Source organism: Belonocnema kinseyi, chromosome 2 (assembly GCF_010883055.1).
Source record: "Belonocnema kinseyi isolate 2016_QV_RU_SX_M_011 chromosome 2, B_treatae_v1, whole genome shotgun sequence".
NCBI classification, from domain to species: domain Eukaryota; kingdom Metazoa; phylum Arthropoda; class Insecta; order Hymenoptera; family Cynipidae; genus Belonocnema; species Belonocnema kinseyi.
The window spans coordinates 133,466,815-133,489,128 of NC_046658.1; the positions used below are offsets into that span (position 1 = coordinate 133,466,815).

The 22,314-nt window shown below is 28.6% G+C and overlaps 1 protein-coding gene across 5 annotated transcripts in view; it reads right to left on the reverse strand.

The window, feature by feature from the left end:
* Nucleotides 1-22,314, reverse strand: part of LOC117167487 (schwannomin-interacting protein 1 homolog) — a 108,455-nt gene that overhangs the window by 20,245 nt on the left and 65,896 nt on the right. For all 5 annotated transcript variants that reach the window (XM_033352467.1, XM_033352466.1, XM_033352468.1 and 2 more), the window contains exon 8: nt 747-858. In XM_033352467.1, coding sequence (XP_033208358.1) covers nt 747-858 — 112 coding nt within the window. The remainder of the gene's footprint in view (nt 1-746; nt 859-22,314) is intronic.

The window sequence follows — 22,314 nt, forward strand, 5'->3', positions numbered from 1 at the left end:
TCGCGTCGCGAGCTCGTAATAAACTCGCTGTAATTATGGAACTAAAAATCAAATCGAATTGAGATTTTACAAAAAGTTGGCCAATACATTGGCGGAAAATTCGTTCGCTTGAAGTTTGTCGGAGCTCAAACTTCTTCGCTCACTTTTTAAATGTGAAAGTCTAGAAACGTGGGTTTTCATTCGGATTAAAAAGAAAAACATCAGAAATTAACTTTCGACCCTTTTTGGACACTATAGCCTTCGCTAGAGTGTCACGAATAAAACTCAAAAAGAAATTTGTTAATTAGTTCATAAACGAATTACTTATGGCGAGTTGAATGTGAAAAAACATTGTTTTTTCAATTTAGAAAAAGTCAGTTTTTATTTATTTACTGGAAAATTTGCAGCCCGAGAGGAAAACTGTAAATGGGGACTCAGATTCATTTTTCAAGAGCTATCTAACTATATTTTCGGTTTTTTCAAATTTCGAATTTCACTTTTGATACCTGACGTCACAGCCTGGGCAATACTTTTACTCGTTCTCGAGCGCCTGTCGCCTTCTTGTCCAGAACTCCTCAATTTCCCGGTCAAGTAACCACCCTGATTATAATAGATACTTCGAAACAAAAATTCCTTTTTAATTTTCTAAAATTACTGAGATATCTCTAAATGTTGGCTTTGACTATGTTAAGGATTTGGTTGATAAAGTTCGCAAAATTTTTTTTTTGTTAAAAATTGCCTAACATAATTAATAAAAATGTACAAACCACTTTGAAGTCGAGTATGAAGACTAGGTTTCCTGCCCCTCTCGATTCTAATATCATCTGCTTCTGGCCCCATGGCCAGCCTTCTTCGAATTTCTTCTCTGTCATTTCTCCTCTGAAGAAAATAAAATATTAGACTTTGTTGAGTTTTTGTTAATTTGCAATTCGTTTTTCTGATTTTTCTGTCGCTCATATGAATTTAATAAATGCCGAGTTTTTACCAGCTTTTATTTGACTTTTTATTTGGGCATGTACGATTCCATTTTATAAACATCTAAAATAAAACACAAAAGACACAAAAATCATATTTTTACAAACTTCAAAGCCCCAAATGCTAACTATCAAAACAGGGGAAGTAGGATAATTTTTCATGAAAAGAGGGGAATAAATTCTTTTAATTAAAATTAGGGAACCCCACTAATCCACGTATCCGACAGGTTGTCTCACAATACATTCTTGAATCCCCGCTGTCATTGGTTATACGGAACATGTGATCAGTGGTGGGAGTTAAGGGAAGTTGCGATAGGCGAGTATCCTGGATTGCAATAAACGAGGTTTGCCATAAACGAGTGTTGCAATAAACGAGGCTTGAATGTATATTGCATTTTCAACGGAAGAGTTCAATGTTCAAATAAAAAAAGTCCTAAAAAAAACACACTAAACGTTGTATTCATAAAAAATCAGATTGCTGAAAGTTACGTAATAAGGACGACCTCTTACTATTATATTATTATCGTACGTTTGATTTATTTCAAACTCCCTTTACAGAGCGCACTATTTTTTTTTTGTTCAGTACATTTCAATAGCAGCTTTTAAAAAATGTTTCATTATTTGAATGAATAATTTCTAAGCTCACTCTGGAAATAATTCTCACACCTCAGAGGAATCGCTCCAATCTCCTCGGGCGAGTCTGTCGAAACGCTTGAGTACGTCTTCTTTATCACAATTTCTAGATTGCAGTTCACGACCCGCTGCAACCGCTTCCACTACTTCAGCAACCCTTTCGTCTTCCTTAGTAATGAGTGCATCAAAAAGTGCTATCGTTAGTCAGAATTCTCATTAGTGCTCGACATCAGTCCGGAAGTTACTATTATTTAATTAACTATTTAAATAGGGGAGAGGAAGAAAATATTTATGAAGGAATTATTTAAAATAGGAAAGAGAAAGTAGGGGAAGCAAAGGTAGGGAAAGTAGGAGAAGTGATCAAAAGTGAAAAGGGGTAAATGAGGAAAGGGGAAATATGGGAAGTAATAACTATGGGAAGTGATAATAAGTGGGGAAATGATTGCAATTATGGGAAATGAAGAGTGGGGAAGTTAAGGGGAATTAAAAAAGAGAAATAAACGGAGGGAAATTAGAGAAGCTGTTGGAATCAGAATTTGAAGAAATGAGGGGAGGGGAAGTATAAGAACTGAGCAGAAATAGGAAAAGTATGGAAAATCAGGGGAAGAGAAATGAGAGGAATTGTAGGAAAGGAAGTAGGTGAACTGATAGGAGTGGAGGTGAAGTAGGAGAGAGAAAGGGAGTTGCAGCGAGGTGAAATGGGGGAAGTGAAGAGAAATTAAGGGGTTGAAAGTATGAGGAATAGGGGGTGTGAAGGTAAACATAAGGAGAGGAAAAAAGGAAAGTATGGGAGAGGAAGTACGGTGAGTAGGGAAAATGATGGGAGGGGAAGTAGAAGAAATTAGTAGAGGAGAAGACGACATGAGAGGAGGACAAGTAGGAGAAGTGAAGGGAGGAAATTGAAGGTAAAATAGGGGATGTGAAGAGTAATTATGTGGTTAAAAGTAGGGGAAGTATGGTGAATGAGGGTTAATGAGAGGAGGAAGGGATAGGGAAGTAAAGGGGAATTATGGGAGACGAAGTAGGGAAATCAGGGGACTGATTGGAGAAGTGGAAGTAATGAGGGGACGGGTTGGTGGGAAATGAGGAGAGAAAGCTAAAGTATGAAGAAATAGGTAAAGTATGAGAAGTGAGAGAAAGGAAAAACGGAGAAGAGAAGAGGTGAGAAATATGGAAATGGAGCAGAAATTAGGAAGTAGGAGAGGTAGGGGGAGTGAGGTTAAATGAGAGGAGAGAGGTAGGGGAAGTAAGGGAAAATTGTGGACGGGAAGTGGGGAAAGTATGGTAAATAGGGCGTGGGAAGAAGGGAGAGTCAAAGAAAACGAGAGGTGAGGAAGTGAGGGGAAGTCTCTAGGGGAAAGGGAGTATTAGCTTTTCAGCAGATGAAGTATTATTGTAAATCTGTACTTCCAATATTTGTGATAGTTTGTTATAATTTATTTTGACACGCTGTTTGCTGCATTAATCAGGTCATCGGAAGTCATCTGATTGTGCTATCTTTAATGGCTCTATCTGAACTCGAATTTTTAAAATGTATCGTAGGCAGATCCGTGAGAGAAAATAAAAAACAGTTTATTTGGCACAACACAGAACACGTTAAATTAATGCAATTACGATAAATGGTTGCTCAATAATAATCAATCTGACTCAGGCAAGAGAAAAAAAAAGAACCATTTGGCACGCAAGTATTTTGCCTAAAGCGTGTATCGCAACTAAGATAAAGAAATAAATGTATAGGTGCGTCACAAATTTACAGCTATTCGCTACCATTAAAATAAAAAAGGTAAGCAATTACAGATCTAAATTAAGTAACTATGGAAACTTTCGATATATTAGCATTGCGAAGTCAATTAGAGTTTTGTATAGTTTTCAATTCATCTTATAGAAACTGAAAATTTTAACGAAAGTAGAAAAAAATCGTATAGAACGATACGCGAAACGTCTCATACAATTTTTTAATTAAAATGTAAAATTGACATAAATACAAATTTTTTTATTTTATTGTATCTATCATTGAAAATAGTAGAAAAGAAAGGTAAGAACAATATTTTTTGTAATTGATACAAAATAATAACTTAACTAGAACTTAAAATTTTTTCTAATTGTATCAATTTTATTTTTGAATGCTAGTAATTATTTTTGTTTATAATAATCGATTACCGATAAGAGACAATAAGGTCAAATATTATCGCACAAATGTAAATATTTTTTTTAATTTACTGATGAAATAATATGGGAGTGGCTGTAGGGGAAGTGAGAGGAAGTCATGAAAAATGAAATATTGGAAGAAGGCTGAAATCAGGGGTGGGGAAATAGGGAAAGTGAAGTGAAATTAGGGGAGAGCAATTTGGAGAAGTGATTGGAAATAATGGAGAGTAAGTAGAAGAAAATATGGGGGGAAGATAGGTGGAATTATGGGATAGGAAGTAGAAAAAATAAGCGGTGGGGAAGTAGGAGAAGTAAAGTAGAGGAAGTGATGATAAATAAGGAGAGGGAAAGTGAGGAGGAATTATAGAAGATGAAGTAGGGGGGTGAGGGGAATTAAGGAGTATTTTTTGGATGGGAAGCAGTGGAAGTGAGAATAAAGGAGGGGAAGTATAGGAAGTGAAGGGACCTGATAGGAGGGAAAGTAGCAGAAGTGAGGGGAAGCAAAGGTAAATAGGCGTTCGGAAGAAGGAAATGAGGATGCGAAAGTGAGGATAAATCATTGAAGAGTAATTAGTGGAAGGAAGTGGGAGCGAGAGAAGGGGAAGTAGGGAATGTGAGGGAAACCGATGGGAAATAAAGTAGGAGAAAATTTTTTTCCAAAGAAAATGTTTCTTTAATTTTCATTGAATGAAGAAAGGTGAAAGAAAATGATGGAATGAAAAATAGGAAAAGTAGGGGGAGTGAGGGGAATTAAGGGCAAGCAATTGAATTTATCATGAAAAATGTTGACATAACCAAAATTTTTTCAAAAAATTAAATCTTCTTTAAAATGTATTCAAAATTGGAAATCTTTTTTTTTCTTTAACTATTTTTTACTTTAAGATTGTTTTCTAAAAATACTAATGTTCAGATCATTGTACTAACATTAAACATATACAGTAGTAACAAAAAGAAGAAATATTCTTTGAAGGAAATCTTCTTTGAATTAAAAAAATGTATCGGCTCAAGGTCAAAGAAAAGTTTCTATAGTTAAAGAAATTACTTTGCTTCAACGAAATAGGTTTTTTGTCACAATAACAATTTTTCTCGATTTAAAATAGTTTTCTTTGGTTTTAATTTATTTTGAGTCAAGTAAACAAAATTATGTTTAAGAAAAGGTTTCTTGAATAGAAAAGATTAAGATAGTTATTGTAATAAAAAAATGTTTGCTCGGAAAAAAGTTTTTTATTATTTAAAAAAATAAAATAATATCAGTCAATTTCTTATGAAAGAATCCCTACTATTTTTACAGAAAAAGTAGAAAAATAAAAAAAAAAGATTTTAACGATAATTTTTGTAATTTAATGTTTGTTAACTGTCATTTCTTACCAATTTTAATAAAATGGTTAGATTTTAATCAATCATAGATTATTTTTAGGGGAAAACATTCCCTGCAACTTTACTGTTTCTAATCTAAAAATTTTCAAAACAAGTTATTTGGTTAAAAAATGTTTCTTTAACAAAAATTGTAATCTTCAGCTGATTACTCCCATCCGATTTGAACTTTCCTCTATGGAAAGTTTACCTCTGTTTTTTTTTTGAATTGATAAAAAGCGATGGGAAGATAAAATTTCATTGCAAAGAACATTGTTAAAATAAACATTTTTTGTAAGTTAAAAATTGTTTATCAAAAGTAAGGTTTTTAATTTGAAATATTATTAACAATAATATTATGTTGATTCTTAAAATCAAAAGAAATTCTATATGCGTACAAATATACACATTTTGGGTACTGATATGTTTAATTTATTATTCTTTATAGAAAATTTCAAATAGTTTATCGACTAGTCTGATTTATTGCTAAAATATTAAAATTAATTGAAACCCTTCTTATAATTTTAAAGATTTTTAAGAAATTTATCACATTTTTGTCAAAGTTTTTAATGGAATTAGTAGAGAGTAAATGTCCTCGGATAATTGTTAACAAAAGCTTTTGAGCTGAAACTTTCTAGTTTTCAAAAATCTATAAAAATTGCATAAACTTTGTAGGATAATTTAAATATTGAATATGTAGTTTTAAATTTGAATCGAGTTTATGAAAAATACATACGCAATTTTTTTTAAATTTTCTTTAAAAAATACACTTTTTAACAATTGCATTGCTCAAGTTAAGAAAGGTTCGAAATAGCGGTACTAAATTTTAATTTCCTTCGATAAGTAGATAGTCGAACACAGCTGAGAATTCTGACATGTCTTCACTTACAAGATCCAAATCTTTGTCATAAGTAAAAGTGTACAGTTCGTTAATAAATCTCGAATCCTTTTTATAGTGACTCCTATTTTTCCCACTACTACCCATAATTTGTTATAAATATTGAAACTATTTATGCACTTTGTAAATCAAAGAAAAATTAAACAGAACCGAGTTTTAGACGACGAGAACCGCACGCGATGGTGAACGAACTGAACTAGAGGCAGGCAAAACAACAGTTCCTTACTTAGGCTTCAGTGAAAGTACCGGCATATTTCGGCCGTCCTGATGACCAAACTGTACAACTGCATTTTTGTCAAAAAGTTAGTTTTTTTGATATATATATAGTTGGATTGCTTCAGAAAAAAAAAATTTAATTCTGCTACTCTTTCTCTAAAAAAATAGGTGTCACGAAAATCTCGAAAAAAATGCTGTCGATTTTCCTCAATTCCGATTGGGTAATTTGAAAAACTCGAAGGAAGGAATGTTGCCAAATTCACACACATAATTAGGAAATGAGTTTTAATAAAAGAATATTTTCTTTTTTAATACAAAACTGTTATTTTAAACCAAAAAACACGAAGGTTCAACAAAGGAGTTGAATTTTCTACCAAGTAATATTTCTCAATCAAGAATTATTTTTTTAAATACATTTATTTTTGAAATCGACATCAGTGTAAAAAAATGACAAAAAATTTTTTTTTATAATAATTCCTAAGTTTTTCATTTAAAAACTCTAAACAAATTTGACAAGGTTTTAAAAAATTCACTGGAATTATTTTGTCGTAAATGAAGACAGGGACAAAAATTATAAAAATTATTATTGTAGCAATACAAAAAGTAAATTTTTCAATTGTAATTTTGTATTTCTGTTAAAAATACGAAGTATTAATAAAGGAGTTGAATTTTTAACTAAGACAGAGTTCTTAGTCAAGAATAAAAAAAATCATATCCAAAATATTTACAGCTGAAAAATATGTATTTTTTTACCAAAGTAATTGAATCTTCGACTTAAAAAGGACGAGATTGTAACATTTTTAATAAAAGAAATGATCTTTTAAATAAAATGATGCATTTTCAATCAATAAAAAAAATCCAAATAATATAATATAGTGAGATTTTTAGTTTAAAAAATTAATTTTTATTCAAAGAAATTAATTATCAACCGAAAAGGTTCATTTTCTACTAAGAAAATAAATATTTTTAACAAAATATATGACTTTTCAAATAAAAAAGATAAATGTTATAAACACAGAATTATATAGTTTAATTTTTAGTTAGAGAAATAAGGTTTGAGGAGACAAAAAATTTCATTGAAATAGTTCAATTTTTTATAAAAATTAAGGCTAAATGTCTATAAAAAAAGAAGTTTAAATAAAATTGTATCAAAATTTTTAATTGAAAAATTAATTTTCAATAAAGAAAACTGAAACTGAAAAAGATAAGTTTTTAACAGAGAATAAAATGGTTTGATTCTCAGTTGAAAAAATAAGTTTTTGAACGAAAACAAATAAATTTTCATGTAAACAAATGAATTTTGTACCAAAAAAGTTAAATGTGTTTAAAAAAATAATGTTAAATAAAAGTTTAGTTAAATTTTTAATGAGAAAAACTAATTTTTAATTTAAAAAAATAGTTTTTCATCAAAGAAATTAATTTTCAACCGAAAAATATAATTATTACGGAAAAAGAATTTGTGATAATTCATCTCTTTTTGTGGAAATTTCATCTTTTATAGTTAAAAATGCAACTACGTAATTAAAAATTAAAATATATAAATTGAAAATTACCTTTTTGTTAAAGATTCACATTTTTTGATTGAAAATTTATATTTTTTAATAAAGAAAATATTCAATTAAAAATTTATGTGTTTTGTTAAAAATTTATCTTTATTGGTAGAAAACTAAGACTTAAGGTTAAAATTTTTAATATTTGTGTGAAAATTTATGTTTTACTTTGAAAATATGTCTTTTTTTGTAGAAAATCCATTTTTCAAAATAAAATCAAACTTTTTTATTGAAATTTAATCTGTTTTAGTTAAGTTTTTTTAAATGAAAATTCGCCTTTCTCGGGCAATTTAACTGATGGTTTTAAGTTAAAATAAATTTTTTTGGTAGAAATATCTCACATTAAATTTTTTGTTGAAAACTAACCTTTTTAAAATGAAAATTCAACTCTTTGACCTAAAGTCTATTGAATTACTATTAAATTAAAATTACTTTTTTTTTGTTAAGAATTTACTTTTTTAAGCAAACATTTAATAACTTGCTTGAAAATTCATCGGTTTGATTAAAAATTAAACTTTTTGTAGAAATTTCGTTTGTTTTCAAAATTAAACAATTTGGTTGAAAAGTAAAGAATTTTATCTTAGTATTTTTAAATTCCATACAATTTAAAAATATTATGCGGACAAAGCTGTAAACAATTACAAGTAATATTTAAAATATTTAAAACTTTTGAAGTTTAAAAAGTCAGCTCGCATGCCTTACTTTAAAATGAATTTTTTTAAATAGATTTTTTCCTTAGAATTCGAATTTGTGAATTAAAAAGTGAAATTAAAAACCATTTAAACATTATATAGTACGCTAAAAACGGATCATTTAAATTATGTAGAATTTGTAAAATCCACATAATAATATTAATAAAAGAATCATTATTTTATTTTTGTATTAATAATATATTTCGTATTAACAAAACTAAAAAACAGACTGTGATTTAATGATAAATTATAAATTTCATCATAATTTTACTATTTATTAATTTCTGGAAAATTGCAGATGTTAAGTTTCTCCATCAAGAAAGTCAGAGTAGTCATACTGGTTTGTACTTTTCATACTTTCAGGAAGGCATACCTACTCTGCACCCATCATTTATAACATACTCTTGGGCAGATAACATGTTCTACAGGTGGTTGAGATATACCATTTTTTTCAGTCTGATTTTCTCTTCTTGGTTTCTAAGAGTACAATTTTCTCAAATTCTATCTCTTTATATAAGTAGTTAGTAATAACTTTCTTTCCCACAAAATTCGGCTTGCTGGGCCTCTCCTTATAGGCTTGAAGACTGATCTTATTTGTTGGTTACGTTTACTGTCCGCCACCTAGTGGCAAAAGGATGAGGTTGAAGTGGATAGATGAAGGATAGGCTGATATAGACAAGAGAGGATTGAAAAATATAGACGTGGGCAGATGAAGGATAGGATGGGACAGAAAAGAGAGGATTGAAAAAGATAGTCGTCAAACTGGATTGACAAAGAGATAAAAAAGATTGAAAGGAATATATAAAGGTTTGGATAAGATAGAGAAGAGAAGATTGAAAGACATAGAAAAAGATAGACGGAATGTAGATTAAAAGAGAGATAGAAAAATAAAGGTGAGAATGAGTTAGATATGAGAGATAGAGAAAAATCGATACATATATGATACAGCGAGACAGATAAATAGGTATTGAAAAAGATGGATGTTAATTTAGATTGAAACATAGATAGAAAAATATAGATGTTGATCGATCTAATATAGTATGAGATAGAGAAGAGAAGAAAAAAATACACGGGAATTTAGATTAACAGAGATAGAGAACGATAGACATTGATAAACAAAAAGATAGAATGAGATAGAGAAGAGGGTATTGAAAATTATAAACGGGAATTTAGATATATAGCTATAGACGAAAATTGAAATGAATACATTAAGGATAGGATGACAGAGAAAAAGGTATTGAAAAAGATAGATGTAAATACATGTGAATACATTTCCTTTATCTCTTTCTATCATAAAGATTCAAAGTTATTCAAAAATATAGGATCTCTATCTTTTTACTTACAGCAGGGATTTTTTTTAGAAAAATGTCCAGTTTTCTAACCTAATATTTTAAGACAATTATAAATTAACTTCAATATTCATTTTAACTATTATTGTTTAGTCTATAAATGATCAAAACTTCTGTTAATCGCCCGATTCACAGTTTTTCTCCTTTATTTTTTATTTTTTGAATTAAAAGTTCATTTTTTTCGGTTGAGGAGTCTACTATTAAATTTTAGATTAAGAATTCATCTCTTTGATTAAAAATATTTTGCTGACAAAAATTTTTTTTTCGCTTTATTGAACATTCGTGCTTTTGACTTGAAAATGTATCTTTTTGTAGAAATTTTATCTTCTTTAGTTAAAAATGAAACTTTTTAGTTGAAAAATGTAATGTGTCGGTCGAAAATTAACTTTCTTGTTGAAAATTCACATTTTTCGTCTTTATTAATAGAAAAATAATCCTCTTGGTTGAAATATTTACTATTTGTTTAAAAAATTATGCAGTATGTTGAAAATTCGTATTTTTAAAAATATAAATGCAATTCTTTGGTTGGAATTTAATCTGTTTTAATTAAGGATTAGAGTATTTTATTAGAAATGAATCTTTTTGGTCGAAAATTTAACTCGTTGGTTGAAATTTGAGTATTAGGATAAAAATTAGTTTATTTTGTTAAAAATTAATTTTTTTAAGTTAACACTTATTTGCTCGGTCGGAAATTCAACTGATCAAAAATTGAACTTTTTGTAGAAAATTCTCAGTTTGTTTTAAAATTCAAGAATTGGGTAAAAAATTTAATAATTTGATAGAAAATTAAACCATATTGCTGAAAATTCTTCTTTTTTTAATTGAAAATTAACTTTTCTATAATAAAAATTGGTCATTTGTTGAATATTCCTTTTTTTGTAGAAAATTAATCTGCTTCATTCAAAATTAAACTTATTGGCAGATTTTAATTGTAATCGTCAGCTGATTACTCCCAACTGAGTTAAACTTTCCTCCATGGAAAGTTTACCTCCGCTTTTTCTGTGAATTGATAAAAAAATTGATTTAAAATTTAAAAACTAAAAATTGATAAAAAAAATTTTTTTAACGATGTATAATTTTAGTAGAAAATTCCTCTTTTTAGTTGAAAATTAAACTACATTGATCAATATAAGTTGCGTTTTCTGGTTAAAAATTAATTTTTTCACATGAAAATTTACCTAATAGTTTGAAAATTCAACTGTTATGTAAAAAATTCAACTTTTTTGTAGAAAACTTGTCGTTTTGTTTTTAAAGTGCAACAGTTTGGTATAAAATTAAACTATTTTGTATAAATTTAACTGTTTTGTAAAAAATTCGTTTTTTACATTAAAATTTAATTTTTTAAAATTTATATTTAACTATTACATTTTTGGATGATAATTATTTATCTTCTTTGTTTTCAAAATTCAACTACTTAGTTGAAAATTTACATAGTTAGTTGAAAATTCGTCTTTTTTAGTGAAAAAATAATTTTTTTGATGGGAAAATTCAACTGCCTTTTTTAGAAAATTACACTGTTTTGAAGCAAATTCGTTTGATTTAAATAGCGTTTTTTTTTAAATAAAATATTCCATTTTTTGTTAATAATTTATCATTAAATGTGGTTCAATTTGCCGGTTTTTTATTTGAAATGAAAATCTTTTCTTGCTTGAAATATCAAATATTACATTTTTTCTTCACAATTCATCTAAAAAAAAATGTTTGGTTGAAAATTGAGCTACATTGATAAAAATTCTTTTTTCTTTTTCTGTTTTCTGTTGTTAAAAATGAGTTTAAAAAACTTGAAATTTACCTACATGATTGAAAATTGAACTGCTATATCAAAAACTTAACTGTTATGTAGAAATATCTTCTTTTTGTCTTTAAAATTTCACATTTGTAATAATATTTTTTTGTTTTTAATAGACTGAAAAATCGTTCTTCGTTGAAAATGCAACTCTTCTTGAAAATTCGCGTTTTTTATTTGAAAATTAATCTTTTCTGGTAGAAATTTCTAAATTTCATTGGAGGAAAGATTAGGATTTTATTTTGAGATTGCAAATGTTCATTTCCGTTTGAGAAAAAAATTGTTCATGAGCCTACTGGTAATATCCGACTACCGATAGAACGATACGGTTGGTCGATCAAGTGAATCTCTCACTCTCTCCTTTCGATTCACTTTTTTTTTTCTTTATATGGTGTATGAAAGAGAACGCACTATTTTGATACTTTTTTTCCACATTTTTTCACATAAGATTGCTTAACTTATGGCCTACTTGGAATAGAAGTTACTTCAACTTTAAGATCTTCAAAAGAATGACAACAATTTTTTTATGAAAATAGAGGAAACTGTATGATAGAGTAGGCCACAAATAAATGAATTCCTAAACGTTTTACATAATTTATAACAAATTTCTGAGAATAGTTATTTACACTGGAAGAATACTTAGCTATTCATTAAAATATTTCTTTTTAAAAACAGACAAGAAGATCTGTTGTTTAGTTGTTTTTTTATATTTTTAAGCAAAATTCTTGAGGTTATTTTTAATTATGTTGAATTAAGATAACTTTTTAAGAAAAAATCTAAATTTTCAAAAAAATAATTAAATTCTTAACATAGTAGTTTAGAAAACCGTTGAATTTTTAAACTAAAAATATTAGTTTTCCACTAAATTGTTGAAATTTTTCCACAAGAAAGATTTTTCTATCCAAATAGACAAATTTAAAAAAAAATAGATGAATTTTTAATAAAATAATTAAAATTTCAAGAAAAGAGTTGAATTTAAAAAAACGAGTTCGTATTTCAACCAATTAGTTGATATTTAAATAAAAAAAGATTTTAATAACTATTAACAAAACTGTTAAGTACAATAGCAAAAGATGAATTTTTAACAAAATATGTGAATTCTCAATTAAAACAGATTAATTTTTAATCAAACCTTTGCATTTTTTAAAGAAAAAGCTGAATTTTCCACCAAAAGAGATGAATTTTCGATGAAAGATTCGAATCTTCAACAAGAAACAGATATTTTTTACACGAGAAGAAAATTTCAACCAAATTGTTAAATCTTCTATAAAAATTCTTGAATATCCAACGAACACGATTGAATTTCAACAAAAAGTTTAGTTTTTAAGACAAAAGAAGAATTTTCTACAAGATAGTTGAAAATCCATTAAAAAAACTTCATTTTTAACCCAATAGTTGAATTTGACACTCAAAATTATCAATCTTGAACCAAAAATGGAATAGTTAAATTTACCGAAAATACATCAATTTTTAACCAAATTTCGAAATTGGCAACTAAAAATAATAAATTTTCAACTAATAATGGATAAGTTCAATTTTCAGTAAAAAAATTAATTTTCAAAAAAAAAGAACGATTTTTAAGCAAAATAGTTAAATCTTTAACCAATAAATCGAATTTTTAACAGAATAGTTCAATTTTCAACAAATAGATTAGTTTTCTACAAAAATAATAGAACTTTCAACTCAAAACGAAGAACTTACAACAAAGAAGTTGCATTTTTGAACCACAAAGGCTAATTTTTCACAAAACAGTAGAATTGTTAAGCTAAAGACATGAATTTTAAACAAGAAAGACCATTTTCAACTAAATAGTTAATTTTTTTTATGAAGGGAAAAACATTTTCTACCAAAAATGATGAAATTACAAGAAAATATTTATTACCCAAAACCAAGAATAAAAAAAAAATGAATTTTCAACAAAAAAGTTAATTCAAGCCACTTAGTTGAATTCTAAATTGAAAACGATCAATTTTCAACCAAAAATAGAATACAGTGAAACTTTTCTATATCGCAGATTCTAGAGCTGAAGGTGGGTGGGAACTAACTTATTATAGCCCCCTCCTCTTTTGCTTGTTCACGCCTGATTGCTCGCCTGAGTGACAACTACAGACCCAACGCACTCCGCGCAGCTTCTGTTACACCTACTTGCGACGCGGCGTCGATTCTCGAAAGGGCTATAGAAGGGAGGGCTATTGAAGGGTTTCAGTGTATTTGTAATTTCCGTTATAAAAAAATAACTTTCAAAATAAAGAGAATTTGATAAATCTTCAACCAAATGGTAGAATTAATAAAAGAATGTTCACCCGAGAATGATAAAATTCCAATTAAATACCAAAAAATATGAATTTTGTACAAAACAGATGAATTTTCAACAACAAAAATTAGTTTTCAACCATATAGTTAAATTTAAATCTAAAGGCGATGAATTTTCTACCAAAAATAGAATATTTGAATTTTCAGTTTAAAAAATCATCTTCTAGCCAAGAAAAAAGATTATTAACAAAATTAGATAAATCGTTGAAATTTCAACCAGACGATTGTTGTAAATAAAGCTGGATTTTCTCCAAAACAGTTAAAATTTCAACAAAAAATTTATTTTTAACCTCATAGTTGAATTTTAAACTAGCAACGGTCAATTTTTCACCAAAAATAGAATATTTGAATTTTCAGTTAAAAAATTAGCATAAAAAAAAATTTTAAACAAAATAGAAACAGTAGGATTAAAGCCATGAATATTTGAATTTTCAGTTTGTTTCAATAATTTTCTAATATCCTAAACGAAAAAATATTGCTGATTACATTTCTTTATTGTGTCATCAATTCCAGAAAATACTAAATTTTCACAATTCGGTGGAAAAAATAAACAAATAGAAACTGTCTAAACAATTGCCAAATATATTAAGCTAAAAAAAATTACTTTTTTACTTTTATCAACTATATCATCTTTCCCAAAAATAGTCATCTTTCACGATTTACTGGAAAAAATATAATTATTATAATAATTGTTAAATCAATTTGTAATTAGTTAAAAAATATTTGGAAACTTGTCATTTCTCAAATAAAACTATTTAATGTTGAATTTAAAAAGACACCATATTTAGCATGAATATGACATAAAACTGCTATTTTGCATTCTTTAGGGCTTTTTGCCTTTTTCCGGCAGAATACAAGAGGTTGGGAGTATCAAAATTAAAAGTTAATGTACGGAAATTATTCCTTGAAATTTGCTTAAGAAGTAACTATACTTAAATTTATAAAAGGTTAATAACAAGTAATTTTTTCCATTTCTGTTTAAATCCGAGATTTTCTCATTAAAATCCCTGCGTTAATTTAAAAAACCTACGGGTGCACGGATTAATTTTTACCGAATTGAAAAAATATGTAAAATCAAGACCCTCCTCCTAATTTAGGAATATTGTATTATTTCTAAAATCATTGGGGATCGATAACCAAAAATGGAAAGTCGAACTTTTCGATCACCCTAATGTGTGTGCTTTTTGCGAGATTATAAAACAGTAGAATTTATTAATTAATTATGTTAACTTTTTATGTTTAAAAGTTACAAGCTCTGCTTAGATAAAAAGTTTAACTTTCGAAAAAAATGTCATATATAATCACATTTCATAACATGTGCTGAAAGAAATGTCCATGAAGGCAAAGAAAAAGCTTAGGCGTTTATGGATCAGTGAGCAGATGTGCCTTCAGGGTAAGGAGTTACGAGGTTCACCTTGACCTTTCATCTTCTCGGATGCAAAGCGACCCGACATACATTTTTTAATTTTTTAAACATTTTTTTATTTAAGCTATAATCAGAACCAAAATGAAGCCCCTGTACGAGTGAAATTAAGGCCATTAAAATGTCTTGGGTTTTAGCCATGCCATAATACGTCTACAAAAATGCATTGTTTAATTTAATATCTTAACCATATAATCTAAAGGCAATTTTACTGGGAGCAGCATAGCGATTTTTTCTAAAAATGTTCTTGCTGCATTTTCTTTATAATTGAAATATGTATGAGCGTTTTTTTCGCCTGTAAAATGCAACGCGCCAGCTAACACTGTATACCGGGCTGCAGTTAACCGGTGTAGTTTCAAGTCCCATAAAATCTGCAAGTACCGCATTTAAAATAATATGTGATTAAATAATAATAAATAAAAAAGTGGATATTTATAAAACCTTTCTGAAGAATTAGAGTTTGATTAAAAAAAAGTTTTTTAGAAGGCTGTCGATAATAAAATATTATCATAAGTGTTAGCTTGCGCGTTGCATTTAAAGGCGAAAATTAATCCACAATTTTCAATTAAAAAAAAAAAATGTTCGAAAAAATCGCTTTGCTGTCTCCAGTAAAATAACCTTTAGAATAACTAGTTAAAATATTACATTAGGCAATGCATTTTTGTAGACGTGTTATGAATGTGGTTAAGATCCGAGTATTTTAACAGCCTTAATGTTAAAAGTATAAATGCGAGTTTTTTTCGAAATTCTCAAAATATTCAAGAATTTACTTTTACGGGAATTTATTTTCAAATACTTGATTTCGAGAATGAGTGAATATAGTAATACGTTTAATAGCTCCAAATGATCAGATTTGTGATGCGAGTGCAGTGCAAAAATTAAATTGACGATCAAATAATTGTTGCACAAGAAATGTCATTTTGAATATTTCTGACTTTTGTCAGTCTTGGCACGCGTGGGCGATACAGCTGGACAAGTGGTAGATAAAAGTACTCTTTTAATAACAATAGTAACTATGTTGTCAAATCCATTTAGGGAAGTCGGCTTTCTTCCGAAATGACTATTTTAATCGAAAGGGTACTTTTTTCTACCACTTGTCCCACTGTGTCGCCCACGTGCCAACACTGAATATCGCACTGCACTCGCATCAGAAAACTGCATATTTGGAATTCCTTAAAATAACCGCAACTTTTTAGAAATCTATAGAATTCTCTAAACTGAAACTTTCTTAAATTCGATCAACTAGATCTGCCACTTACTAATAATTCATTTCCGAATGAAAACAATGAAATTCTCAAATAAAGAAAGTTCAGTTAATTTCTCGCTGAGACTTCGATTCATATCAGACGCTCCTCAATTTTCTGGTGATTTATTTTTTAATCGCCCATTTTGTCGTGTGAGAAGATCCCTCCGATTATTATACAATAAACCATCGGGAAAAAATCTTCCGAGTGGAAAAAAGCCCAATGGACGGTTTTAAATTCTAATATTTAATTGAAAACTCAATTCTTTTGTTGGAAATATGTCTTTTTTGGTAAAAAATTAATTTTCTATGTTAAAAATTCATATTTTTGGTTAAAAATGCAACTATTTGCTTAAATTGAACGCTTTTGCTGAAAATTTTTTTAATTCAAAATTGATTTTTTCTTGGTTGAAAATTATTGTTTTTTAAAAATCTCGATTGTTTTGTTAAAAATTAATTTTTATCTGAAAATTCAATTATTCCACTTTTTCTTGGAAATTAATCATTTGTAATTTCAAATTTCAACTATTTTGTAGAAACTTCATGTATTTTCTTGAAATTTCGTCGTTTCTGGTTTATTGTTTCCATTTTTGGTTGAAAATTCTTTATTTGCTTGAGGATTCAACTATTTTGTTAAAAAATCATTTTTTGGTAAAACCATTTTTTTAGGTTAAAAATTCAACTATTAGGTCCTAACATGAATTATTTCGTTAAAAAATTTTAAATTTTTGTTAGTTATCTTTTTTTATTGAAAATTCAACTGTTTTGTGGAAAAAATTTCATTTGGTTAAAAAATACAACTGTTTTTGGTTGAGTTTTAACCTTGTTTGTTTGAAAGTGCACCTTTGTATGTTGGAAATTCAACTATTTGCATAAAAAATCAATTATCTTGTCAACAATTTTTGTTTGTTGAGAATTTGATTATATTGATAAAAATATGTATTTTTTATATAAAATTATTTTTTTGGTTTATAAGATCTCATTTCTGGATAATAATGCAACTATTTGGTTGAGTGTTGAACTCTTGTTGATTTGTTGTTGTGAAAGATTAATAATTTCACTTAAAATTTCATTGCCTTGATTGAAAATTAATCTATTTGGTTGACAATTTGTTTTTTTTTTAGTGAACAATTAATTAATTAAACTGAAAACGTAAATATTTCGATTTTGGTTAAAAAATGATTTTTGAAATCGAAAATTGATCTCTTGTAATTCAAAATTCATCTTTTTGGTAGAAAATTCTTCTTTTTTAGTAGAAAATTAAACCTTTTTGGTAAAACATTAAATAATTTGGTATAAAATTAAACTATTTAGTTGAAAATATTTTCAGGTTGAAAATTAGTTTCTTTTGAGGGTGATTCTTTTTTTTTTATTTTAAAACTCAACATTTGGGTTGAAAATCAATTGAATTCTTTCAAAACGTCGATTTATCTTTAAATTATTTTTTTATCTAAAAATGCAAGCATTCTGTTTTTGTTAGAAATTGATCGTTTGTAGAAAATGCATGCATTTTATAGAAAAATTAAAGTTTTTGGTTGAATTCAACTTCTGGAAAATTAATTTTGTTGTTGTTGAAAATTGCACGTTTCCATTTTTGGTTGATAATATTTTCTTTAATTGAGGATTGAACTATTATGTTGAAAATAATAATTTTTTTAGAAATATTATTTTTATAGGATAAAAATGTCACTAATTTGTGATAAGGTAATTTATTCAGTTGAAAATTAAACTTCTTTGTTATTTATATTTTTTGTTCGACAATTCAACTGTTTTGTTGAAAATTTCTCCTTTTGGAATGAAAATACAAGTGTCTTTTTCTTGAATTTAAACCTTTTTGGTTAAAAATGCACCTTTGTAGATTGATAATTTAAATATCTTGTTGCAAATTTAATTATTTTGTGAAAATTTGTATTATTTTGTTGGGCTATATCTTCTGGGTCAAAAGATCATATTTTTGGTTAAAACAACTATTTGGTTGAATTTTAAACCCCTTAGTTGAAATTTTTTTTGAGGCTTCGTCATTTTCCTTAAAAATATATCTTCTTGTTTAAAAATTTAATTATTTTGTTGAATTCTTGCTTTTTTGTAGTTAACAATTAATTTTTAAGCTAAAAATTTAACTTTTTAATTTTTGCTTAAAAGCTGATTTTTTGAATTGAAATATATCTTTGTTGGTAAAAAATTATACTATTTTAGGTAGAATCTTAATCTTTTTTGTTTAAAAATTCGACCATTTGGTTAAAAAAATTCACCTTTGTAGGTGTAAAATTCAATTATTTTGTAAAAAATATTATTATTTTTTTTAAATTCAACTATGACAATAAAGCCATATTTTTTTGTAGAAAAACGCAGATTGAACGTGAAATCCGTCCGTGTTCAGCCAAGAGTTGTTACATTCGGGATAGAGGGGGGGGGGGGGGGGGGGGGGGGGGCGAAAATTGATTACGTGGTTTACGGGCGGCCTCTTATTTCCTGGTGTATAATTATTGAATGAAAACCCCCTTTTATTAATATCGCTCTACTAAAAATTCTTACCTGTCTATGATATCCACCCTTTAAATCAATTTCCTTCGGTCGCGTGGCAATAAATCGGTGATGCTGCTCCAATGGAAGCGGATGCATCACTAGTTTAATGATAACGATAAACACTCCAATTCGACGAATTCAATCTGACTTAACTCGGATTCAAGAAAAAAAATGGTGTCACTAATTCCCACAATACTGCTATTTTGTCATCCACATATATACATATAGCCAATAAAAACACTAAACGACCTGCCCCCACTTTGGGTTTATTTATAGTCTTCAGATGCTAGGCGTTTATCGTATGGAAACTTAAATTATTTTTGTGCGAAGGCTCCATTCCATACCGTTCCACATTGCGTTTTAGGCGGTGTACCACTCCACGGTTAAATTTAGGCTGTGTACCACTCCACCACGCGTTTAGGCGGTGTAGCGCTCCACATCGCGTTTTAGACGGAGTACCGCTCCATGTTACGTTTTAGGCGGTGTACCGTTCCACGACAAATTTAGGCATTGTACCACTCCATGTTGCATTTTAAGCGGTGTGTCGCTCCACGATGCATTTTAGGCGGTGTACCACTCTAGGACGAGTTTAGGCGGTGTACCGCCCCACGTCGAGTTTTATACGGAGTACCGCTTCACGTTGCGTTTTAGGCGGTGTACCGCCCCACGACACGTTTAGGCGAAGTACCGCTCCACGTTTTGTTTTAGGCGATATACCGCTCCACGACGAATTTAGGCAGTGTACCGCCCCACGACGCGTTTAGGTAGTGTACCTTATCACAACGCATTAGGCAGTGTACATCTGCGCGAGACATTTACACGGTGTACTGCTCCACTACGCATGTAGGCGGTGTACCGCTTTACGACAAATTTTGACGGTGTACCGCTCCACGACGCATTCTGTGTTTAAGCGCAGGACTGTCGCGTTTAATCACTTTATAGCTTATACAGAGACCAAACGCGAAAGAGAACTGTACACCGCCCAAACTCGATGTGGATCGGTATTGATTGGAGGCTTCGCGTCGATTAAATTTAAATTTAAAACATGAAATTCCTAATCTTTTAATTAAAAGCATTTTATTTTTAAGAAAATGCATGAATTTTTTACTTAATATTTGAATTTTTAACGAAGACGGTTACTTTTTTTACCAAAAAAGAGGAATTTTCAACTGAAATGATAAATCTTTGACCATAAACATGAATTTTCGAAAAAAAGTTGTTTTTTCTAAGTTTAATTGAGTCTTTTACAAAAATAGTTTAATTTTCAACCCAAAAAGACAAATTTTTAACATAATAGTTCAATTTTTTACGAAATACATTTTATTTCCAACCGAATTGTTGAAATGGATACCAAAAAGACGATTTACCCGAAACTCGAAAATGTGATTATTCAACAAGAAAGCTAATTATCTAATAAATTGTAAAATTTTTATAAAAGTAATTAATTTTCAATCCAAAAAATCAGTTTAAACAAAGTACTTAATTTTTCACCCATAAAATACGATTTTTTAACAAAATAGTTAAATCTTTAACCAAAACGGATTAATTTCCAACCAAACAGTTGCATTTGTATTAAAAAAGATGCATTTTTATAAAAGTAGTTGAATTTTTTAATTAGAAAAAATGAATTTTAATTTTAAAAAAATTTGTATTAGTTATATTTTTCGGTTAAAAACATGAATCCTCAATCAGAAAAACAGATAATTTTGAACCAAATGGTTAAATTTTTCATTAAATAGTTGCGTTTTCAATAAAACAAATAAATTTGCAACCCAATTTTAGGGTTTTTAACCAAACAAGATGAATTTTGATCTAAACGTTTTTTGAAAATAGAGGGAAAAAGAAACATTTTTGACAAAAGGGAAAAAGTGGATAAAACTTTATTAAACAAAAAATTTGAAAAAAAGTAGTTCAACTTTAAACCAGGCAGTTGAATTTTCAATAAAAAAATAAATTCGCAACCAAAAAGTTAAACTTTCAAGTAAAGAAATGAATTTTAAACTAAAAACATCAATCTCCAACAAAAAATTATTTCCTGACCAAGTGGTTCACCTAATATTTTTAAACAAAATATTTAATTTCTCTACAATACTTTTGCATTTTTAAATAAAAAAGACGTCTGCAAAAAAATGGATTTTTCAACACAAAGAGATGAGTTTTTAACAAAAAGTAGTTTTTCTACGAAATAGTTTAATTTAAAAAAAAGTCGAATTTTCAAAATCAAAATAAGAATTTTAAGCAAAAAGTAAATTTTCTACGAAATAGTTGAATTTTCAACAAAAAAGATGATTTTTAACAAAATTCTGAATTTTCAAACAATAATATTCAACTACCAGAATTTTAAACTTGTAACATTTTAAACCTAGAATCTTCTATAAACAGAAAAAATTAATTTCAAAGAGAAATTGAAAATTTTGTAATTTATTCTCCTTGACAGTTACTTAAAGTTATAGAAATTTCCTGACTTTCACAAGATTTTTTTAAAATTTTAAATCCTTGACTTTCCCCAAACCAAAAAAATTCCCTGACTTTTTCTTTTAGTTCCTTTTTCACATCCAGATTACTTTGGTGCATAAAGTTGAATTCATACTTTTCTGTACAATTACTGCGAGTTATTTGTTTCATTTGTGAATTTCCAAAAAACTCGCTTCTCCCCTTGAATTGTTACGTAATTTAAATACGGTCACTTGCAGTAAGTAATAGAATAGAAGTGGAATGATTTCAGAAAGTGAAAAGTGAACTCGAAATTTCTTGTCCGTCCGCATTGTCCACATTGTCCACATTATCCGCATACCGCAAAACAATTAACGAGAGAGCAGCGAGAGAGAATGTGGTTCACAGCGGAGTTTCTACACATCTGTTCGTGGAACTCACATCCAGTCATGATGTGCTCTAGGCTTGTCCTCATATGCATGTCACGCGTGGATTATATGTCAGGCTATAACAGTATACAAGAGGGCACCCACACTTCCGCCCACTCCCAAGCCCGTGATACGCCCCAATCCAGAGAGAGAGAAAACAGTCTCTATTATTATTAGTGAATTTTAAATGAAAAGGAGAGAGAAAAAAGAAAAAAAAAAGAGAGGATGGGAAGAACTAGGGAAAAGAAGTCGATCTTTCTTATCAGTAGACGACCACAATACGGGACCTGAAATATTGCTCGACACTCGGGTGGTCCAAAAATGTATTAATAAATTTTTTTCACTCAGGAGGGCAATACACCCCCCCCCC